The sequence below is a fragment of the Chlamydotis macqueenii genome, chromosome 1 (assembly GCF_036417535.1).
Source record: "Chlamydotis macqueenii isolate bChlMac1 chromosome 1, bChlMac1.mat, whole genome shotgun sequence".
NCBI lineage: Eukaryota > Metazoa > Chordata > Aves > Otidiformes > Otididae > Chlamydotis > Chlamydotis macqueenii.
The window spans coordinates 15790199-15803619 of record NC_141556.1 but is presented as its reverse complement, the minus strand read 5'-3'; the positions used below and the strand labels follow the sequence as shown (position 1 = coordinate 15803619).

Sequence of the window (13421 nt, the reverse complement as noted above, 5' to 3'; positions counted from 1 at the left end):
AGTTTTATCCAATTTGAAGATGACATGCTTATAAACAGGGCTTCACAAAAATGCAGTATGTTTGAGAATGCTAACAATAACTGGAACAAAAATAATTTCATAGGCCTGGGTTTGTGTAACTTAATTAAATTCTCAGCAGGCTGATTCCATATTGCAAAAATGACTGCTACCCTTGACTACTTTGTTTGCAATTTAACAAGAAAAGAACAGGCATACTTATGGGCTTTCTTTGTGCTGCTTTGCCAAACTAATCTGGAACAAACACGATTAGGGTAGTTTGCTGTGCTTGTAATCTAAATTAGATGACCTCACAGTGACATTGATACCTTACTTTTTGCTAAAGATGCTTATGCACAGGAAGAAAACCTTGCAATAGAATTGCTTGTGTTCTCAGTCCTCTTTGTCACTTTCTCTGAACTGTCTAGTCACTATGTTAAATAAATAGCGTTAAATAGGTTGCGCCATTTTTTATATCATGTTCAGGTGTTTGTACCAGATTATATGCCTTTGAACAGCAGTCTTGATCATCATTCTCTTAGGAAGCAACATATTCTAAATATTATTTGAAACTTAACTTATGATGGATTTTAGAGTGATATTTCTTCTGTAGGTTTGTATTCTCTACCAGTAAATTTTCCATAACATTCGGTGAGTGACCTATTACCTGCTCAGTTTATTTGCAAATATGCTGTGTTTTATTAATTTTAATCTCTTTCAATGCTTTATTATAAAGGGGGAAACATTTTGTTTTTTTTTTTCTAATGCTGATGTAGTCTCCAGTAGTTACTATGATTTGAAGAATGGTTCATTCTATAATTGACAAGTGTTCCGTGTAAAAAATTTTGCTTTATTTTGCAGGTGTCCTCCAAATGATGCAGACTAGAATTGGGGCTCTACAAAGTACTGTTGATAGGTATGCCATTCATTATGTGATTAGAAAGTATAAAGTCTTAATTGTTCTATTGTGTTATTTATTAATACTTCTATAAATAAATTTATCTTCTTATTTTTAGAATTAGAGTCAAAATTGTTGACCCCTACAACAAAATAGTGTCTCGCACAGCTCAGCTAGCAAGACTTCAAGTAAGTTGTGTTAAAAATTTATTTTAAGAAAACTTTTTTGAATATGTATTGTTTCTCAGTTGTCAGACATGGGTGAGATTTTCATAGTCCAGTAGCCTGTAGTTCATTGCCAGTATTTCTGAATGAAAATCAGTATTTGTGTGTCTCTTCGTGACCTCCTGAGAAGTGCTTCATATTGCAAAGCAGGAAACTGACCTTTGCACTACCTAAGTGAGTTTTTGTAGAGATGGAGGGAAGAGGGAAGGGTTATTTGAGTACAGATTAATTTAATTCTTATTACTGTTTGTGTAATTCTGATATTTACTGTTATGGTGCCATTATGTAGAAGATGCTTTTCTCCTGTAAGTTAATGAATGCTTGGCTGCAATTTAGTAAAGAGTTTTGGAATTAATTCTTTCAAAATAGTCAAGATGCAGCTTATGAAGCCAGTTGTGGTTCTGGAGTTTTGTAAGCCCAGGTACGTAGTTGTCCCTGTCTTTTGAATTTAAGTGGAGTCTGCAGGAGAATGTGGATTTCTGTTGGAGGATAGCAGCGGGAGAGAATTTATCACAGTGGTGGTGAGATAAGTGTCAAACACTTCCATTGTTAATTTTATAACAGTCGAAAACTATTTCATGGATCTTCAGGAGCCATGTAGCTGCATTCTCTTCAGTTTATGGTTTGGAAAGCAACACAACTCCAAATCTGCAAGTGTTTAATGAGTTATTGCTTGAACTATTTGTCTTTGCAAGTTTACCTTAGCTTTATAGAACCAGGAACTTATCTTTTAGTAGCTGTGTAGATACTCTCAAGTGTTGCCATCTGCAGGTGACTGCTGTTGTACAGTTGAGTACATGAAGCTGCAAGCTGTCATGCAGTTTCTAGTCTGGGGGCTGGTGGAGGAGCTGCACTGGTCTCTTGGCTGAACTTCTGCTATTTTCTACGTTACTTTCAGTAGCAGTGAAGTTCAGCAGGAAGCTCTTAACACTCTATTCAGCCAGTTTATCCAGCTGCTTCTGCTGTTCTTTTCGACTCCAGCTGTCACTGTTTTTACCACTGGACAAAACTTCTGTGACTTCCATGTGGCAGGTGCAGATTTTTTTTTTTGTTCTCCGGTTTATGTTGCAGCTGTGGAAAGAGTTTAGGGCTAAAGATGAAGATAATTTCTGCCCTGACCTTACACAAAGTCAAACTGCAGAAGGATATCTGAGAAGAATGAGTCCCTGAACTTAGGAAATGTTTCTTGGGTGCTCTTTGCTTCCTCTTTGCTGTAGTAGGGTTACATGGATTTTCCTGCGATGTGAAAGCAGCATCTGTCCAGGGTCAGCATTACTCAGCCTGTGCCAGGGAATTTGTAATATCTGTCTTTTCTTGGCTGTAAGTCAGAAAAAAGGGTGAGAGGTGCCTGCGAGGCACCTTGTTAGCATCTAAATACACTTACTTGCCTCAGTGTAGAAAGAGGAGTGATGATTCCAGCTTCTCTGCCAGTGAGAGTCCATCCTCGGCACGAGAGCTGCTGTCCCTTTTTGTGTTGGCAAGATACACAGTGAGTGCTTTATGCTGCACTACACTGCTGGGAGGAGTTGAAGGTCAGGACACCTGAATTATGAAATGAAGCTGGATTTACGGAGAGTTGAGTCAACAGGCCACTGAAATCTCAACCCTTCTGCCGCCCCGAGATGCACTGCTGTGGTGTCTGTTTACCTGGCTGACTTATTTGTTCAGGAAGGAAGGGCAACAGCACAGCAAACAATTGATTTCATGGCAGTGGCAGGGTTTATGGTGAGAAATTACTCCCGAATGCAAGACTTGTGGCATGGGACGCTTTCAAACTTGCTGTTTGAATAAGTACAAAAAGGTGGATGACTGATAAAAGAGGTTGCCTTCTGTCAAAATCTGTAGGGTTGGCAAGTATGTTTTGCTGAACTGTGTGCTGTTTAAGGGCCTCTTGTACTCATGACAGTATTGTTTTAGTGCTTCTCTGTGATTGCTGTGGGACTGCTCACAAACTGAAGGAATATTTGGCTTGCATAGAACTGGATTTTTTCATCCTTAATTGTTTTTAATATAGTCTGGCTTTTTCCTAAACATTCTCACTGCAAATTCATTGTCAAACTTCAAATCTAGTCCTGATTTCTAAATCTCTGCTGTGTGCTTGTGTATATTATGTCTTGCTCTGCTGTTAGAGCTTCATGGCATCCCAAGGGAGCAACAGACTCACAAAGCTTACTTCCTACTTTAAATCATACTGTCCTCTTCTGAGTCTTTCCATAGTAGATCACAAACTAAATGGGAACAGTTAACAGCCGAAATATGCAGACAGAGTTTGTCCTTCAGAGGGTTATTTTTTGTTTAACCAAATGTTTCTACATATTCTCTTGATTTAAGATATCTCAGCATTTAAAAATCCTTATAATAGCAAAGTTTTAAAAACCTTTAAAAATAATAATTCTGTATTTTAAAGTTATTCTCTCTTTAAAATATTCACCAGTAGCAGATTTCATTCTACTGCTACCCTAACTAAATAGTGAATGTAGTTTGAAGATAATGGACTGTCTCCTCTTTCTTCAGGCTTCTGTTATATATACATTCAATTACGTTATGATCTGGCAGATAAATGCAATTGCATGTATGAGCTATGCACTGGCACATATTCAAGCGATCCTCTCTTTATAATTAAGTCTTCTTTCAGTAATTTCTTAAAATTAACTTGAGATTAAAAGTAAGAGGCTTTTCGATTGCTCAAATTGTAGCAATAATGTCTGTTAGTGTTGATATGTTACTTTAAATTTCAGGAGATAAATAACATGTAATCTCCAGAAAAAAAACAGGTTTTCTTTTTAATTTTACTGAAACAACTGGGACTCGCTCAGACCACTGGCTTTTTCCAAATTATTTATTGCTTGAACAGTGGAATTCATTCCTTCTTGCATGAAAGCATTTCCTTTAGAAAATAATACTGTATCAACTCAGGAAAGGAATGTTTTCTGAATTAATTCAGACTTCTGTTATGCAGGTGGTCATGTTAGAGAATCTAGCATCTGTGAACAGCTCCCCTATTAGATAAATTTTTTTGTTTCCATTACATGGTCCTCATATATCACATTCTTTTACAGTGACTGGGAGTCTTATTAAGTTGAACAACTCACATAAATTGAATACTTGGGTGAAACAGAATCTTTGTCAAGAGTACAATGCAGTAGCAATCACTGTGAAGTTGAGTGCGTCTTTGGATTTTTCTCCTCCTAATTCACAGGGCCAGAAGTTGAAACTTTTTCTTTGCTCTTGCATCTAAATGTAACTTTTCTCATCTCTTATTCAGTCTGATAGTCCTTTTAAAAGACTGGGACAGGAGATAACGAGAAACAATTCAATGAAAAAGAAATAATCTTTTGGCATGTAAAGTAAAAGATGGTCAGAAGATAACTGAAGTTGAATTCCTATGGAAAAACATTAGCCAGAGGTACACAATTGGATTAGAAACTAATTATATTTGAAAGCAAAGTAGTAATACTATGTCCTCTTATTTGGTGAAGCACAGTGCACTATGTAAAATGCTATTTTTTGCTTCATTTTGCAGAAATTTAGTTCACAGATATGGAAGTGATATGTGGATCAAGATTTTTCTAATTAAAGAAATGAATTAATAAAAACTAATACGTTAATCTCTCAAAGTAGGATAAGCCCCACTTGGTTTTTGCTAATGGTAATAGAAATCATGTGGTTAAATTGTCTTAGAATGCTTAGGAAACTTGCACTTCAGATGATGTGATACAGAGCCAAAAGCAGTGAGAACAATTGTTCTTTCAGTGATTTGCCTCAGCAGGGCTTTTTCTAATTTTTCCTTTTTGTTCTGTTTTGATGTTTAATAAAATTAAACTATAAATATTTGTGTTTTGATTGCTTTATACTGGCATAGGAAAGAGACTGACAAGTTGTGCAGTCCACTGAACATTGGTTGAAGTGACTCACTTGTATGTTTTCCTGTGTGTGCCCTATCTTTAGTTTTCAAGACATTAACTTGAGTCTAAAAAAGGAGTTCAAAGTCTGTCAGATACTAGATTTTTTTTTTTTTAAGTAATTTTAATTTGATTTTGATATCCGTAAGGTAAATACTTCAGGAGGCTTTGCCTTCAGTACTAGGGAAATCAGAACAACTATGTCTTACTCCTTCCAAATTTCTCATTTACCTCTCTTGCTTGGAATTGCCCTGGCCCACGTGCAGGACCTTGCACTTGGCCTGGTTGAACTTCATGAAGCTTGTATGGGCACACCTCTCCAGCCTGTCAAGGTCCCTCTGGATGACATCCCTTCCCTCCAGCGTGTCAACGGCACCACACAGCTTGGTGTCTTCAGCAAACTTGCTGAGGGTGCACTCAATATGCATACATCTTCTTAATTTTTAGCCAAGCGTGCCATGTATTTTAATAAACCTGTGAAAGAATGTGAACTAGCAGTTCGCTGAATGAAGATGACTGGCCTTATGAAAGATGTACTGAAAATGAGGGTTTTTTTACATGTATTCCTACCATAAGAGTCAATATCTGTAATAACAATTTAGCCTTTAAGTTTTATTGTCCTCTGAAGAAAGTGCTGCCATTTTGCTTATTTTGGATCAATATCTGATGTGGCAAGGCCAACTTCTTAATTTTACTAAAGCTTAAAGAGAGAAGGAATATTGAGGAGAGATGTACAACGTAAAATAAAGCTCACTTCTAGTTAGAAGTAGAATGTATTTCTGTCATAGGGTTCCAAGTTTCCTTTTTTTTTTTCCTAGTAATGACAGCATAATCTCAGTAGCTCTGTGAATGTAATTACCAGCTTTAGAAAGTATTGTCTGTATTGCATAAAATCATAGAATCATAGAATGGTTAGGGTTGAAAGGGTCCTTCAAAGGTCATCTAGTCCAACACCCCTGCAAGGAGCAGGGACATCCCCGACCAGATCAGGTTGCTCAGAGCCTCATCCAACCTGGTCTTGAATGCTTCCAGGGATGGGGCTTCGACCACCTCTCTGGGCAACCTGTGCCAGTGTTTCACCACCCTCATTGTAAAAAATTTTTTCCTAGTATCTAATCTAAATCTACCTCCCTCTCTTTTGAAACCACTACCCCTACTCCTGTCGCAACAGGCCCTGCTGAAGAGTTTCTCCCCATCTTTCTTGTAGGCCCCCTTGAGGTACTGGAAGGCTGCTATAAGGTCTCCCCAGAGCCTCCTCTTCTCCAGGCTCAAAAGCCCCAACTCTCTCAGCCTGTCCTCATAGGAGAGGTACTCCAGCCCTTTTATCATCTTCGTGGCCCTCCTCTGGACCTTCTCCAACTGGTCCATGTCCTCCTTATGTTGGGAGCTCCAGAACTGGACGCAGGACTCCAGGTGGGGTCTCACCAGGGCAGAGTAGAGGGGGAGAATCACCGCCCTCGACCTGCTCATGTTAAAAAATACTGAAAAAAGGGGATTTTGGTGTTCTGAAGTTCCTTTTTTTAATTCACATTCATATTTCCTGTTTTTGAGGCCTAGTATTGTGTGATCATAATGTACTGATAATATCCCCTGACACTACGATTTCTCTGCAGGCTGCCTGTGACTTGCTGCGGAGGATAATACGCATCTTGTATCTCAGTAAGAGACTTCAAGGACAACTGCAAGGAGGAAGCCGAGAGATAACAAAAGCTGCCCAGAGTCTCAATGAACTTGGTGAGTCCTACTTAGTTATGTTCAGAGGCATTTTTAGCTTACACTCCTATGACTCGCACTAGTGTTTGACTTAGAAAACAAAGAAACTCCCGAAACTTTTTATTATGGTTCTTGCTGTCTATGTCCTGATTTGAATTGAGAAATGGTATGGACAGAACCCAGGAGTACTTTCAATTTTTTTATATGACTTCTCTAGATAAAGATATTAAATAACGTGAAAATTCTGTGATAATAACTTGTGTTCTTTCAGGCAACAATATTTTTTTTTTGTGAAGCAATTAATTCCTTATTGGTTTCTGTTTGTATAAAACTCTTTCAGTGGCAGCAGATATATATTTAGCTTTTGGAAGACATTGCACTACAATAAGGCATAACTTGAATTACAGTTTACTTCCTAAAAGAAAATTATTGGCCCTGTGACCTTTACAAAAGCCATACGTGATACGATACACAGATACCTAACTTAGTTCAGATGCTGGAAGCGTTCTGCTGCAGTAGCAACTAATTTACCCTGTATTTTATTAGCTTCTAGGAAGAATGACGAAATAGTTCTCATTAAGCTCATATTGCATTGCTAGATTGTTTTCCATACTTGAGTTAGCTTGGGTACTTCCACAGCGTGCTGCAGGATGCAGTGAGGAGCATCCCATTAGTCTTGGAGATCGGTCGTTGATGTTGTGGATGGTATCTTGCCAGCTGTTTCTCGTTTGATTTAATGGTATTCAAATTTCAGCTTCCAAAAATAGGTTGTGGGAGGGCTGAACTATCAAACATTCAGAATCATCCTGAGGTTTATTGTGCATATTTGTCACTACTGCTCATTTTATAGTGTGTAATCAAAAAATTATTAGACAATGACTTAGTCTTATAATTAGCAGATGCTGTGTTGCAAACGGAAAGTTAATATATTTATTTAGTGTATCAGTTTGATGGAAGCACTGGAGCATCAATTGTAGCATTCTAAGCTAGAATATTTTTTCTAATTTTCTATTTTTTCTAATTTTTTATTTTCTTTCCATTTTGGTCTCCTTTCACATCTTCAGGATATATAAAGTCATACTGTCTTTTAACTAGCTGAATTATGAGTCTTGTGGGATTACTCTGAATGCTAGATCCTATTCAAATAATTAGTACAATTTGGTGGTAAAATCTGAGATGTTTATCCTGTGTAGTTTTTAGGATTTCTTTCTTTTAATGAAAATGCCTTTTATTACTCTCCTTCCTCTCTTTTTTTTTTTTTTCTTTCCCCATTTAAAAAAAGAGCTTGCACTTTCTTTTGTTGAAAGTCTTTTGAGTTTCTTGTTTTCAAATACTTGGTCTTTTCCTGAAGCTTAGAGAAGTCTGACTAATTATTATTGTTAAAGATGAAGGGAAACGTCTCCCCTTAGGAAGCCCTTTTGGGTTTCATCCTACAGTCCATAGGAGGGGAGCCAAGGCTTGTGGTCCTTAATTAATCCTTAATCCCGGATGGTTTATGGCCAAGTAAAATCTCTTGTCTACTGTCATTTCTTCTCTCTTACCTTTCCATCTGCATCCCTCCCTTATTTTTTGACTCTATGCTCTTTGTTATCCTTTGCTGCCCACCTTGCCTGGTCTGAATTCTTATTGCCTCTCATCTGGCTGTGAAGTCCAGCACCCGAGTGGATGGGAACAGCCCACTGAGGAGTGGCTGGTGTGGTGGAGTGGAGGTGTCTGTTCTGTGCGGTGAGGTGGTGGCTTACTTGAGGGTAGCTCTGTTCGGAGCAGGGGAAAGTGCGCAGTGGCTGGAGTCAACACATTTCAGGGAACTGCAGTGGGAGTCAGTGGGAAGGTGGTGTGTTGCAGAAAGGCTGGATTTTGGGATATGGCTGAGGAAGCACTGTGCTGTGCTTCTGGCCTTGAAAAGCATTGGGATGTGTGGGACATCTGTAGGGTGGTGGTGGCGGCGTGGGGCAGGAGAGTAGTTAGTCTCTGGCGCCTTAGGGTGAGGGTGTGTGGAAAAGCTGTGCTTCAGAAAGATGGACACTACTATTCGATGGGTCGAGATAGGAAAGCTTTGGGAGGGCTGGGAAGTACTAGAACATCTGATAGTAGACATGAGTGGTGTGAAAGCCTGGTATTGGATAGGGAGCTCTGCATCGTGGAGGCTTGCTTTTGAATTGGGATTCATGGCCAAGATTAATATTAATTTGTGTTTTTAGCCAGACATTTCTGAATATCCCTTTGGGCTCTCATTCAGGGAAAAGTTCTTCCCATTGTTTGTTACCTTTCTGTTGTAAGTGTGGTGCAATATAATTTCTGCTTTGTTGAAATCAGCAGTGCTGTGATTTTACTGCGAAAGCTTCGCACTTTCTATGGTGTAGTGTACCTTTTATTGCCTATAGGTTATTCTGCGTAGAATGTTGGGATAACTGGCCATTTATTTTTAGGTACTGTTATACTCTGTGTGTATATTTAGGGGCACAAACTCATGTGTGCTCGTTCAGGTATATGTATTTCCTCAGCAAAGGTATGTTAGTTCACTTACAGCTTTTACTTAGTTGTCTTGAAGTGACACAGTGCCTAATGCAGTGAATTACGTGCCCTGACCATGCTTCTTGGTGATATTTTAATACAGATGTTTTATAAAGTGAAAAGGAAACATTCCTAAGCAAGTTCAAACAGTAGAATTTGACAAGAAAATGGTACACTATGTACACTTGCCTTTCACAAAAGAAAATCTGCAGGTGTTAAAAAAATCTGCTATCTCCTATGTGGATATGCAGAAATTACTGTTTGTAACAGTGGCCGGTAACTGATCAGATGAAGAAGAAAAAATTCTTAGTTGTGTAGTGAATGGCTAGCTTGATAGGTTGGACAGGTTGTTAATTCCATCTGTCAGGTACAGAGCTAGCTCTGGACAACAAAGGATTTGTGTCTTTTGCTTGTTAAATACCTATGATCAATGCCATCATTATTCATGTAACTGCCTAGATTTCCTTTAATTATAATAAACTTCTAGTCTCTATATGTGGTTGTATTATAATTTGTTTCACAGCAAGTGAATTTATTTGCTTGAATGACCTTGTGAGCTTATAATACTTCTAGGCAGGCTTTCACAGCAGCCATAATTTTTCTCTTTCGTAAATTCAGAGTTAGTTTGTGACTAAGGGAGGGGGTCTATTGAAATACGATTTTGGGTGTCTTCAATATTGAAGTTTCTTCAGGACAATACTGCCTTCCTTGTAACTTATGAGAAGAGAGGCTGGAGGAAGATAGGACTATGGCCTTACTTTAAAGCTAAATAATTTTAAAGAAAAGGCAAAATATAGTCAGTTACAGAAGTCCATCTAAAATGGAGAAAACCCTACATGTGTGTTGTATTTGCTCCCTCTTCTTTATAAAGAGAGAGCAAAGCCTACACGTGGTAATTATTTAGGCTTAACGTGACAATAGAAGACTGAAGGGAAAGTCAAAGAAATAAAGCTCAATTTTCATGATACTCGTAAAAAAGTGTAGCTTGGATGGAGAAGACTGAAATTAGGATATGCGTGATACCGAGTGAAATATAAGTTGAAAGAAGTTATTTGGCTATGCCTTGAAGGCCTCTTGGTACCTGGCATAATGTATGGTGGTAGCTCTGTCTTCTATAGTGCCCTCCAGAACTGGTGACACCTGCATGGAGATGACCATGTCCATGTTTTCTTCTTTTTCTCTACTGTGGTTAAAACATGGACCTTTTCCATAGAAAGGAGAGTGTGTTTCTTTGTGTGCATATGTATGTATGCCTATGCATATAAATATTTATAAATCAATATGTATGCTCATCCCAATGTATCTCAACTGCTTTTCAGACTAATCTCATTCTTCTCAGCGGTTATCTTTGGGAACTCCTGGAGGGCGAGATGAGATTGCAGAAGACCAGAGAGCTTGCTTTATTGAAAGTAGAACTCACTGGCTCCTGTTTTATTTAGACGTCTCAAACTAACTTGACTTCCTTAAGCAAAGAAACTCTAGAACAAATAAACTATTTGTAGGAATCTAGAATATAGAAGTGCTATTAAGTAGTAGACCACAGATTTATCAAGAATGAATCCTATTTAACCAACTGTATTTTCTTTGTTGGCAGCATAACAGGTCTTAGGACTAGAGAGATCATTGACTGTCTTGTAGCTTGATTTAAATAGGGCTCTTGACACCATGTCACACTAGCAGGATCAGCAATATAATTCAGATGAAAATGTTGTGCAATGAATGCAGAAGTTTTGAGAAAGCTGTACCCCAGAAGTCATCACCAGTTGTTCACTGTTGCCCGGCGATATATCAAGTGGGGTTTTGTTGAAATGTGTTCTGCAGCTGCCTGGTGTTTTCATTAATTATTTGAGTGATGTAATATGGTATATCCTTATTAAATTTTCAAGTAATAATCAAGCAGAGAAGAATGGAAAGTATGTTGGGAAACAGAATTAGAATGAAGAATATTCATAGCAAATTGGAGATACGTCTTAGTTGAACTGATTTCATTTCTCTTCCAGACAAGTGCAAACTCCTAGCAATAAATAGTCGTAGTTAACAACAGGAATAAGAGAAATGACTGTATGAATAGCAGTTCCGCAGAGAGGCTTGATAGTTCCTCACGAATTGAGTGCAAGCCACTTATTCATTTGTTTTGTAGCAGCATGACACTGTAGGCAATGAAATTTGTACTGATCTTTATGAGGAAGGGTGTTGTGTGCAAGGCACTTGAAGCAAATCTTTTGTTTATGTTTGAGCTGGAGTTTCAAGTCCCTTTTGAGGCACCTCATTCAAGGAAGATCTGGGTTAACTGGAGAAAGTCCTAAGTACAGCAATAGTGATGGCTGAAGGTCTCGAGGTCGGGCAGTGGGCAGAGGAACTGAAAGTGTGTGGCTCTTTAATTTGGAGAAGAGGGGTCTGAGAGGCAGAGTTAACATTCTTCAGATAGACTAAAGTTTTTCAAATGGGAAGGGAGTAAATGGCTCTCGGTATCCACTGTGATCAAACCAGTAAGTAATGGGCCTGAAATGAAGCAAAGAAAATTTTTCTCTAAAATGTTAGGAAAGGTTTCTGCCACTAATGGTAATTTCAGGGGACCTGTGAAGTCAGTTATTTGAAGCTTTTTAGAAAGCAGTTTAAACAAAACGTATATCAGGAATAGTTTAGATGCAGGTGGTTTTGTCTTGAAGCTTGAGGACTGAGTAAGCTGACCTGCTACCAGTCCTTTGTTTCTCTCAGAGATACTCCGCTTCCCGACTCTGTTAGTAGAAAATGTATTATAGGGAAGTTATAGTTTTGCTTTTTGATAGTGTGTGTGTGTTTGGGTTTTTTTTAGTTTGTTTTTGTTTTTTTTTAATTGTACTGCTTGATGTATAGTTTGTTTCCCACAAGTTGGTTTGTTTGGCACTGTGACCAGATACCTCCTGGAATACTGGGACAGTGTGATTGGAAAATTTATGCCATCACTTTAGTTCAGCCTCTTCTTCTCACTCCTTCGGATGAAATAGTAAATAAATCTCTTCAAAGACCTTCAGCTCACCCCTCTGACACAATTACTTCTCTTCTGGTTGTGACTGGCATTCAGGTTAACATCACACAGTTCATCATGTTACTGGAGTGCTGCAAAAATTGACCCTCAAAAACTATTATGTCAATATTCTCTAGGGAGACTGCAGCGAGCAGGAAAAGGAAGGTGGTACTGACTATGTGAATGTAAATGTCATGTATCTAATTTTTTTTTCCTTGGCTAGGAAAGAGGGCAAGGTATCCATTTCTCAGTGACCCAACTGTTTTTAAGAAAGATTTTAATTTACTCCTGTAAGTTTTTAATGTTTGGGTATGAAGATGAATATTGTTTTGTGTTTATCAAAATACTAAGCACTACTGGTCAGTATTCAGGAAACAACAGCTAATTTGTGGAAAACTTAAATAACTCATTTTCATAGTAATTGTTCATACTTGTTTGTTTTACACCAGTTATCTCATCCATGGCTATTGCAAATTGGTATTCCCTGTACATATTGTTTCCACAGTGTGCTTTATTAACTGGGTATTAAAAAAGCATAAATAATATGACAAAAACACAGAGACTTGTTCTGAAATGATTGTAGATTGGCTGACTGATATTTGTCCTTCAGGTTAAATATTGTTGTATAAATACTATTTCATTTTAACTGCTGCAGTTTTTATGCGTTATGTGTCCATACACAAGAATTACTAAACTTGCAATGCTAAGCTGCCTGAACATCTGCCGTAGATACTATGGCAGCTGTCCTTCACTGCTCCTTTCTTTCTCTATCATATTCAGTGCTGAACTTCATTCTCTTTTCCTATTCCAAGCAAAAAGTTAGAGTGTACGATTGCCAAGCCAGATCTTGTGTTGACTGCAATTGAAGTGAGGAAGGACTTTGTTACTCTTGTGTCAGTGAGGTCTTTCACTGCTAGTACACAGAGCAGGCAGAATTTCTCATAAGAATCAACACACATCAGTCTGGAGGGAAAAGTTGCTTTCATGGTACTTTTGTTTAAGGCTTTAGATGCATTACAATTTACTGCTTCATACAAGACCCGGTGTCCTCCAAAATAGCATGGCTTATGTCTGTGTAGCACAATGCAGTCTTCTGTAGGGGCAAGTGAACTGATTTGATTAATAGAAATTACACGGCCATGCTACTAGCATCATGCTTTGCCTTG

At 38.2% G+C, this 13421-nt stretch overlaps 1 protein-coding gene across 1 annotated transcript in view; it reads left to right on the top strand.

Moving 5' to 3' along the window:
* COG5 (component of oligomeric golgi complex 5) overlaps positions 1–13421 on the top strand; it is a 187734-nt gene that overhangs the window by 4524 nt on the left and 169789 nt on the right. The window contains exons 4-6 of the mRNA XM_086746499.1: positions 859–913; positions 1014–1083; positions 6635–6755. Coding sequence (XP_086602625.1) covers positions 859–913; positions 1014–1083; positions 6635–6755 — 246 coding nt within the window. The remainder of the gene's footprint in view (positions 1–858; positions 914–1013; positions 1084–6634; positions 6756–13421) is intronic.